Source organism: Parus major, chromosome 14 (assembly GCF_001522545.3).
Source record: "Parus major isolate Abel chromosome 14, Parus_major1.1, whole genome shotgun sequence".
NCBI lineage: Eukaryota > Metazoa > Chordata > Aves > Passeriformes > Paridae > Parus > Parus major.
Genome location: NC_031783.1, coordinates 3,105,129 through 3,115,853, shown reverse-complemented (window position 1 = coordinate 3,115,853; position 10,725 = coordinate 3,105,129). Strand labels below are relative to the sequence as shown.

Sequence of the window (10,725 nt, the reverse complement as noted above, 5' to 3'; positions counted from 1 at the left end):
AACCTGATACTAATACTACTAATACTACTAGTACTGATAGTGATAGTAATAATAATAATTCTTTTCGGGACGGAGCCGTGCCACCTCCCCCAGCCCGGCGTGCTGCAGTGGGCTCGGAGCGGTGCCGGGCACGGTGGCAGCGGGTGGCAGCTGTCCCTGCCTCCTCCTGCCGCACGCTGAGCCGCTCCTGCCCATCCTACGGGAGCAGGGGACAGCGAGGCTGGCAGCCTGCAGGTGTCTCCCGGCGGAGGAGGCTGCGGAGCCCCTGGGGAGGATGATGTGTGGTAGCCGAGCAGATGTTCAGTCGCCGCTGGTGCTCCTCGGGAGGCAGAGCCGCTCCGCTGCCCTCAGCGCGCTGAAGCTCCGCGGCTGCGAGGGACCGGCCCCGCTCGGCCGGCAGCTGCGGAGGCTCTAACGCACAAAGACAGCGCTTCAAGGCTAGGGGAGAATGGGAGGCTGCCTGCACGGCTTCCTCCACCGCTTCCACAGCGCACTGCGAGAGGCTGAGAGTTTTGGTGCCTGGACAACTGGATTCTGAATCGTGAGAGGCTTTGAAACCCCCCCCCCTCCCAAATAAAACAAACCCCTTTGACTTCTTCTCTCAGCAGGAGGGGGAGGGAGGGCGGATTTACCATGAAGACAAATCGAAGATGCAGAGCCCTGCTAGCAGTGAGTCTGAATCTGATGGCTCTCCTCTTCTCTACAACAGCTTTTATCACGACCCACTGGTGTGAGGGCACACAGAGGGTCCCCAAGCCGAGCTGTGGGAAAGAGAAGAAGACAAACTGCCTCAACTACGGCGGGAATGAGACTGCAAATGAGACGAACCAGAATGTGGTTCATTACAGCTGGGAGACGGGAGATGACCGCTTCCTTTTCAGGTATTTCCACACTGGGATCTGGTACTCCTGTGAGGAAAATATCAATGCTGCTGGTAAGTATAAAACAACTTCCTGGCAGCCTGTGTAGCTCCGTGTTCTCCTCGGTGTGATAGGCGGCGGGTGAGCCCTTCCGAGCCCTACCTTAGAGCAGATTCGCCCTGCGGAGAGAGGCAGGGTTCTAACAGTTCTCTGTCGAAAAGCAACCTGTTTCCTGCGGGAGCAGCGATTTGCTTGTTTACCTGCTGGCTGCTGCAGGCTCGGAGCTCTCCGGCCGAGCCCCGGAGCTCCGTGCCGGGCACTGCGGCCCCGGGCGGGCAGCGCTCGGCTCCGGCCGCTGCTCGGAGCGCGGCTCGGGGGGCTCTGACACCCCCTGCAATCGCCCCCAGCACGGCGGCAGCACACGGCTCACGGGTTTCACCAGCTGGAGCCCAGCCTGGCCCTTTTCCCCTCTCCCTGAAGTAAATGACCACCCGCGAGCCCGCCCCGGTGTGTTTATTGAGCAGAGAAATTCAGCTAAAGGGCACAAGTGGGCACGGGAAAGCTCATTTCTGTTCCCTGCTCAGCTATTTCCTTGCTGGGAACCACTCAAAAAGACATCTCTCCAGCTTATCAGTGCATTCATTTCCTCTGCTGTAGCCTGGCACTTCCCAAGGAATAAAACACTGGAGGGTGGATGGCAGGCAGCTGCCCTGGGACCGATTTAAGTCTCAGCAGATGCAAACTGACAGCCCCTACTCCCAGAGCTGTCTGCTAGAGCTAACATCCACACTCTGCCTTTGAAAGGGCTCTTTTCTGGGTTATGTGACTGAGAAATAAAGTTTACAAATGTGACACAGTATGAGATGATGGGTTGTGGATACTTGTTCCTCACTGGGCTGTTCCCACCCATCCTGCCACTGCCCAAGGAGTAGATCAGGGAGCTGGTCCTTCGCTGCTGGGAGGGAGGAACAGTTAACCATGGGTGTGTTATGTCTCTGAGAACACAGCCTCTCTGCTAATGGGAAGTTTAGGGTAGAATTGTGGTAGAATTGATAGAATTCTCTGTAAGAATGTACTATTAAATGGGGCAAACCTGGGGAAGTGTTCACAGCCTGTTTCATCCCAAGGGGTTGTGTATTCTCCCTGGTGTTTTTGAGGAGAGTACTTGCAGAATTAATTGTTTATTAAAACTCTATTTAATGTAAAAAAAGGAAAGTTCATGGACTCCAGCCTTGGGACTGCGACGGCTCCAGGCTGAAATGAGAGCACCAAAGCAACACTCTTGACGTTAGAAAGAAAAACACAGAAAAAAAAAGCTTATTTGTCTTACTGATTTGGGAATCAGCTTAGGCCACAGCAGCCTGAGTGAGCAGCCTAAGACTCTCTGGCTTTTTGAGCATCTTAGCTGGGGTTGGCACGATCAAGGATGCCCATATTTCTGGCAGATACTGAAATCTTTCCAAGTCCAGATTTATGTGTGAGATAAGTTGTAACTGTGTGACTCTAGCCCACTCAGAAAAGTGAGTTATCTGTGGGAGAAGAGAAACACAGTGATCTATTCTGCACCGGGTAAACAAAGCTGTGCTGTAGCGGGTGATTTCAGGAGAGAGTTGGAAGCCAGCTTTGAAAAGTTATGGTGAAAGCAGGAGGGAAGGGGTTGCTTCTCCCTCCCCACACCCCCACAGCAGCTCAGTGAGTGTCTCCTCTTATCTGAAACTCTTCAGTTAGCAAACTAGGAGTGACCAGCCTTTGGAAGTGACCCAGGAAGGTACAGAGATGTACTGGCTTAGACAGACAGCTGCCTCTTTCAGATTTACCGTGTCTTCTCCTGGTGAGGACAGGAGCAATGTAATGGACACGGGTCTAAATTTGTCCCTAATAGTGCCAACATAAAATACCCGACAGCTCCTCGCTCAGACTGATGGGTTTGTAATGCCAGACTGTCAGAGTGTTGTCATGGCCTTTTGCAGCCTGACTGATGATCATTTCATCTGAGCTGCAGGGCACCGAGGCACCAGCCCCAAGCCAGCAGCACAGGGATTGTGCTTACACAGACAGCCCCCAGCCATTCCCCTGTGAGGAATCCAGCCCAGAGGCTCATCCCCATCCTCAGCACACCTGCTGACCCCAGTCCTGCAGGCATCACAAGTCACACGCTCACGGGTGTGTGTTGAATAGCAGTGCTTTCATACTGTTAAATAATGGTGTATTAAATTAGGCAAAATCCCCAGCTCAAATGCACTGAACACTGTCAGTAGCATCTTTCCTGAAGCTTTACCAGCAGCACTGAAGTGCTGCAGCAGCAGCCTTGCTCCAGGCAAAGTCCCTTCCACAGTCACTCCCAGCCTCACACTTTGTCAGCAGAACATATGGCCAGAGCCCATGGTCAGCACCATTCCCACAGCTCCCAGCCCGTCCCTGATTCCTCCCTGACTCACTCATGGCTGAATTTAAACAACATGACAGGAGACCTCATCACAGTCTACAGCTTCCTCTCCTCTTCCTCACGAGGGGAAGAGGTGGGTCAGGCACTGATCTCTTCTGCTGTGACCAGTGGCAGGACCCAAAGGAACGGCCTGAAGTCATGTTGGGGCAGGTTTAGGGTGGATATTGGGAAAAGGTTCTTCCCCCAGAGAGTGTTTGGGCACTGGAAGAGGCTGCCCAGGGTACTGGTCCCAGCACAGAGCCTTCCAGAGCTCCAGGAGTGTCTGTACAACACCCTCAGGCACAGAGTGGGACTGTTGGGTGTCTGTGCAGGGCCAGGAGCTGGATTTGATGATCCTTGTGGCTCCCTTCCCACACAGGCTCCTCTGTGATTCTGTGCTGGATCTCACCAGGCACATGTGAATGCCAGGAACTCTCTGTGTCGTCCTGGTACTGCCAAAACTCTCCAGAGCCTCCAAACTTTCACAGCTAGGAGTCACATTCTTCCTCCAGCCACCAGGCTTTTGATTCCTCTCTCCTCCAGCCACACTGTCAAAACTTTGTGCTCCCTGCACTGGTGCAGCTGCAGCACAGCAGATCTTGTGGTGCCAACAGGAGCAGCTCCCAGCAGGTTGGTGCTGCAGGGAACAGGATTCCCAGTTGGCTGGAGGAGCTGGGGCTCAGTCACACCTTAAAATGACATTTAGGCAGCAAGCAAACACATTTTTGGGTGTCTTCTCCTTGCCCCTGTTTATCTGCAATGTGCATTTAGATTCCAGAGGCTGAGGTGCAAGCAGCATGCCATCCACTTTGTGCAGAGCCCAGCGGAGCGTGCCTGCCTCTTGGTGCCAGTTTCTGGTTTCCACTGACAGCTCTAACAGAGATTGAATGCTGTGATTATTTCTGAAATAATTTGTGAATCCATAGTTTATTTTTATCCAGCAAGTTTAGGACAGCTCAAGAATTCAAAAAGCATTTAGTACCTGAGAAATGTAATTGTGAATCCCCTCTGGGAAAAGAGGGACTGGAGCATTTATATTTCATTGGTGGGGGAGTCCTGTAATTATTAGTAATTAGTAATTATTTAGCACAATTTCTGACTCAAAAGTGTGCTGAATCCCAGTCTACCAGAAAGAGGTTCTCCTTTCAGAGTGGGTTCAGTGCTTTGGAGGTGCAGGTGGAGGTGCCTTCTGTAGGAGCAACACACCCAAGCTCAGAAGGGGCTGAAGATAAAGCTCTGCAGACTGTGCTGTTCATCAGCCCTGTTCCACCCTCCTGGGCTGTGAACTCCTTGGCCATGGCCACATGTCTGAGAGCCAGGCTCACCAGCATTCCATCTCTTTTTAACCATGGCTTTGAGCGTGGATCTTGTTGCACACACTCGGTCTAGCTCTGTGCTTGGGCACCTGACGAGGCACCACAGCAGAGGTGCAGCAGTGCTGAAGCAGCTGCTGGGTTCCATGAGCACACAGACCATGAAAAAATTCACCCATGAAGCAGACAAGGTGGTACATCAAATCCAGACAGGAGAGGCTGAGAACTCCAAATAACAAGTCAGCCAGTTTTGCTCAATACTGTGTTTGCTTTGATGTTAATAGAAAAGAAACAAACATGAACTCAGACCTTTTAATTGCCAGTGAATAGACAAGCTCAGTACTAACATCCACAGCCAGAGGGGAACAGCAGCTGCCCAGTTCCCTTTTAACAGTACTGTCCCATTAAATGAACAAGGATGCTCACCATGCTCCCAAGAAATCAGGAGATCAGAAATGGTAATGCATGGCTTGTTTTGTGGGTTTAAACTGAATTTTTTGGAGGGCAAGGGGTCTCTAGCCCTATGTGTGCTGGGTGCCACCTATTCCTCAGCAGTCCTGAGGGAGGAAATGGTAGAGTCAAATTTAAATTGGATGTAAGGATGTGTCAAAATGGGCCAGAAGTATGGGCACTCTGAGGAGGAGCCAGAGGAGAGGGGCTTCTCCTGCAGAAATGAGAAAATCTGTGACACAAACACCAGAACTTTCACAGCTGCAGAATTGTTCTGCAACACCTTTGTCCCCTGCCCCTGTGATAATCACACATCACAACAGGTGGCTGCCCAGAGAGGGGCTGGGGAGAAGTACCTTGTGAGTTTATAATTAAAAGCAAGAAGACTTGGGAATTCTTGCTGGATTATGAGAAATACAATATAATTGGCATGACTGAAACCTGGCAGGTTTATTCGCATGACTGGAATGTAAAAATTGCTGGTTATAAATTGTTAGGAAGGAAAGAGTGGTAAAAGGAGTGGAAGAGGTAGAGCTCTATATTAAAGATAAAATTTCCAGTGCTAGAGGAACTGAACCCAGGGGGCCAGGATAATCTCCATCTGAGGATGTTGAAATAATTGGTACATGAAAATGCAAGTTTGGAAGAATCTGTACATCATTGTATTTAAATAAAAGTGGAAAAAAATTATACAGGTGACTTGACCCAGGAATTTTAGGTCAGTTCTCAGAGAAAGCACTCATTGCATGGCAACAAATAGGTTTTATCAAAGGTAAGGGTTTATTAAAGGTAAACCTTTTACCAAGATGAACCACTTCTAAGACAAGGGTCATGGATTAGATCAAGTTTCTGTGGATTTGCAAAAAATATTTGGTGGAATGTCCCAGGTCTTTCCAGGAGAGCTGCAGAGAGTGGGGAGGATGGCAGGAACAGAAGGAGAGAGGCAGGCAGGCTCCCACACTGCACAGCCAGCCTGTTCCACCACTGAACTGAGCTCCAGGCTGGACAGAAGGCCCAGGGCACTGAGATGTGACATTGGTGGGGATCAAGTGACAGGGACAGAGCTCAGACAATGCACACCCTTGAGTGCTTCCCTGATTCCAGAATAAAAAGGCATAGCAGACAAAAATGAGTACTCCTGGCTGCAGAGCTCCCTGCCAGGCAATGTTGAGAAGGCCAAAACCAGGAATTACATGGATCCAGAGAGGAAACCTCCATTCCTGTCACTGACTGGATGATTTCAGAGCAACCCCTGACTGGGAAGTCCCCAAACTGCTGCTGCAGTACTGGTGTGACAAGGGGAGCACAGGAGCAGAATCACCTGTGCCCACCCCTTCGTTCTTCCCTAAATATCTGTCACTGGAGACAACACAAAGAGGAGCAGGGAGACCTTTAGCATTAACCTATGTTTCAGATTTACCTTATTTTATTGATTATCATTGGGATAAGTAGACTGTAAACTGAATAAAGAAAAGTCTTACAAGGAGACTGTGGAAACACAAAAGAGAGAATTATCCCAGTGGAGACCAGATATTTCTAGTTGTCCTCAAATTTGTTTTTGGGACTGATTCTGTTATTTCTGGGATTAGCAATCCAGGAAAAAAAGAGCTAGCTACAATTTGTGCGACCTAAAAAAAACAAAGGTGAGATGAATCCTGCAGGCATCAGCAAACGTGGGTGTCTGTGCCCAAACTGATCAACATCCTCATTAGAGAGGAGAGCAGGTCACACTGCCCCTCCCATGGCATGCACTGAGCCCTGGCATTGCGTGTTTGCCTCCTTGGCCAAAAGACAGTCTGTCCAAGACACTGCAATTCCACACACAAGTCTTAATTTGAAGAGAATAATCCTGCTTTGAACGCGCTTCTTACGTACGCTGCCGCGCAAAATCTGGGAATGCTGGCATTAAGGAATAGAGATTTTCCTGCATAACTGAAAATGTGAGCTGGCCTGATAGAGCTGTAAGAACAGCATTACATTTTAAAACAGGCTAAAAGCACCAGAATCTGTGGCCCAAAGCTCTGTGAGGTCTCAGGTGGGTACCAGTTGCAGGGGGAAGATAAGAACCAAGTTGGGGCCAGTATTTGTGGAGCTGGGGGATGCCAAGTGCTGTGGCATAAAGAAAAGGTTATTCCAGGGAAAAATCAGCACCACAGGCAGCACCAGTGGGTCTTGTAAATGCCATGGTGCATGGGTAGGGTAAGAAAAAGGGGAAGGTGAAATAGGTGCAGAGTGGGATTTCCAAGGTAGTTCAGGAAAAGAGAATCTCCTTCAAGAAAAGAAAGTTGGTGTTATGTAGTGTACCAGACTGAAGAGCTGTAGTGATACCTTACACATGCATGGATAAAGAAAATAATATGATTTAGGTAACTCATAATCGAGGGGGAAAAGTGACAATGCAAGGACAGGTTCCTGCAGAGAACTGCGTGTCTGTGTCTGGACCTCACCTCCACAGAGGGCAGTGTGAGCAAAGGAAACCCATGGGCTGAATGGAGCCTTCCAAAGTCCCAGGGAGAACTGCAGGAGGGAAGAGGAATATTTCTGGCATGAGGAAGCTTGGAGAGAGTCCTGCATCGCTGATGTGCTGGTGTTTGAAGGAGGTGTGGAGGAGCCCTCTTGCCTCCCTGGCTCACTCGCTGCCTGCTCCGTGACATCCCTGCTCCAGGGTGGCTGCTGGGCACCAGTGGGAGCCAAGGGAAAAAAATAACTCCTGACTGGGTGCCCAGCAGCTTGTCTGGAGGTTTTAATGCCTTCCCTAAAGCAGCAGAAATTGGCTCCAGGTGGAGGCAGTGTGTGAGGAGGCTGCTCTGCCACTGCTGGCATTATTACAGCTGCTCAGGATCTAATTGGTATGGCTGCTCATGCTCTGAACATTAAACTGATGATCTAATTTGGGATCAGAAGGGAAATCTCCCTCAGGCTGGATAACAGGGAAAGTAACAATTTTTTGCTGTTCTTTACAGCATGGGAAGGATCTATTGTAGAAAAGCACTTGTGAACTCCTCCTAACAAATCCCTGGCATTTTGCTTTCAGGATGAGATAGGTCTGGCCATAGGAATTTACAGATTTATTCATGTTCCTCACAAGAACTCTTGCTCCCTTCCTGTGGTACATGATAGCTGTGATTTCTGTGCTGGTGATTGCTTTATTGCAGACATTCAGGTTTTTATAGCGTGTTGGGGGTATTTTGTGTCTGCAGTGCTCTGGGAGTTTTGGATTTTAGGTCCTCCTGATCCTGCTGGGCAGACAGACTAGCTGTGTGAGCATCTATCATCCATAAAACATGGACATAAAGTCCCTGCAGGCTGAGCAAAGGGACCAGGCAGCTAACTCCTCCTTATTAGATATGTTACTCTTCCTCACGAGTGTTTGGATGTGTCTGTTCTCAGCCATTCCATTTAACCCAGTAGCCTTAAAGGAAACATCTGAGGAGTTCTGGTAGTTCCTTGTAAATGAGATAAACTTCAAAGTGCTGGAAGATTAACACACAGGTCCCAGATTTCAAAGGGAACTGAGATGCCTTACCCCAGTGTCAGAGCAAAATATGAACAGATGCATTCAGGGCTGAAGAAATACATAAGGGATGGAAGATCAATCACCGTGGTATCCTTGTGGTTTTTAAATTACACCAGACTCAATCCTGATGTTAAAATTTTCCTTATGTGGAGTTAGGAGAAGTGGCTGATCTCAAAATTGGGACGTACAGGTTGTTGTGGTTTAACAGCTGATAATTAAGTGCTGCTCAGCCCCTCACTCACTCCTGCCCCAGTGGGCTGGGGAGGAGAGCCAGAGAAAGGGAACACCAAATGGTTCAGATAAGAACAGCTTCATAATTGCCATCAAGTGAAATACAACAAGTAATAAAAGCAGAGGAAAAGGGAGAGAGAGGACTAAAGCCCCCCCAAAAGTGATGCACAGTGCAGCAGCTCACTGGTGCCCAGCAGAGACTGGCAGCTCCCAGCAAACTCTCCCCAATTCCCACACTGAGCATCACATCCTGTGGTTTGGAATATCCCCCTGGCCAGCTCAGGTCAGCTGTCCTGGCCATGATCCCTCCTGCTTTTTGTGCACCTCCTCAAGGGCTGAGCATGGGACGCTGCAAAGTCCTTGGCTGGGGCCAGCCCTGCTCAGCAACAACCCAACCACCTCTGTGTTATCAGCATCATTCTCACCCTAAACCCAACATTTGTAGGAACAAAATGGACTCTATCCCTGCTGCAGCCAGGAGAGGAGGGCTGCTCCTACCAGGACCCTGTGCTTGTCACAAATTGGTGTAACATCAGTGTTCTTGTTGCTAAACCAAAAGGCAATATCAATATTTGCTGATCTAGCTTAGAAAGGAATGCAAAAGCCAGTGAGTAATAAGAAGCAGATGTAATTACTGTGCAATGACATGGCTTGTAGAACAGTCACAGGCAAACAAAATCCACTTTCCTGTGTTCCACCTTCCATTTGGCTGCAAAAAGGGCTCAAACCACGCTCACAATGTGGAAAATCAATTGAGAGGTAGAGACATTCCACCATGCTTAAACTCACTAGGCTTGGAGAGACCAAAAAACACTCATCATGCAGCATAATTTCACTGTGCATCACCCAGGCAGACAAAAAACACTAATGAGAATTTGTTTCAAAGTTATTGGGTACGTGCTTGGGAATAAGGTCCACAAGAGGAAATGGAGCACAACTTTTTTTCACTTGATTTCAAAAACTGGGTGTTCATTCCCAATGTGCTGCAGTTCACTTCCTTTAAAAGTCAAGGAGAAAAGATTAAAGCTGCTTGTTTCCATACCCCAAGCTGGGGGTTCCTGCCTGGAAAAACAGGACATCTGAACCCAAAGAGCAGCCAGGGCAGGCACAGGAGGACGGGAGAAGGCAAGACTTCATACAGTGAGGGACATACAGCAGCTACATCCTCTGTGAAGAGCACTGGGTTTTGTCTTTCCCAGTTTTCTGTGTGTCTCAGGGATCCTGGATTGCCAATATCAGGTTTATTTTGGCATAGTTACCTTGGCTCAGGGTCAGCACAGTGTGTCACCTCTGGGATGAGCAGGTGAAACACTTCCCGTTCTACAGCTTCAAACGCTTCAAGCAACTCAGAGCTCCTTGGTTTAATGAAGTCAGCTCTAATTTGACACCAAAATCATTGAAAACCTCTCTCAGCACTGCTGTTCCCCCGATTTTCACAATCACTTGGAAACCCAAACTCCTTTCCATCTCTCCAAGTGATGGATGTGTGTACACATCCTTCAGGTCTTACCAAGATAATCAGCTGACTCTTGTGACTTGGCTGGGTTTCAATTAGACATGATTTGAGAGCAGCCCGTGGAGATGTTTGCTTTGAGATGCTGGGGAAGATTTTTCACATCAGGGAGAGCTGCAGCCTGGAACAAGCAGTTGCCATGGCATAGTCCCAGGCAGCACCAACAGCATTCCCAGCTCTGCCCACACTCCCTGCCCTGCACAGCCCTTCCCTGCTCCAACCCCCCAGGAGGGAACCCCACCGTGGGAATGGGACCTCTGGGATAAAATTAGCAGCATTCCTTTGGGAATGTGCAAACTGAGGAGGGGTGCCTGAAATGGAAAAGTGGGAAGCTTTACATTTTTCCACTTTGAGACGTAGGATGTTGGAAGGGATTGGGTTTTCTGAAGGAGAAGAGCAGCGCAGATTTCAGGTTT

General features: G+C 49.1%; 1 protein-coding gene across 2 annotated transcripts in view; it reads left to right on the top strand.

Moving 5' to 3' along the window:
• Positions 1 to 171: 171 nt before the first annotated feature.
• The window catches only part of GSG1L (GSG1 like), a 54,149-nt gene continuing 43,595 nt past the window's right edge, over positions 172 to 10,725 (top strand). The window contains exon 1 of one of the 2 annotated variants that reach the window (XM_033517989.1): positions 172 to 934. In XM_033517989.1, coding sequence (XP_033373880.1) covers positions 634 to 934 — 301 coding nt within the window. In that variant the 5' untranslated portion in view covers positions 172 to 633. The remainder of the gene's footprint in view (positions 935 to 10,725) is intronic. The other variant, XM_033517990.1, reaches the window with a different exon arrangement.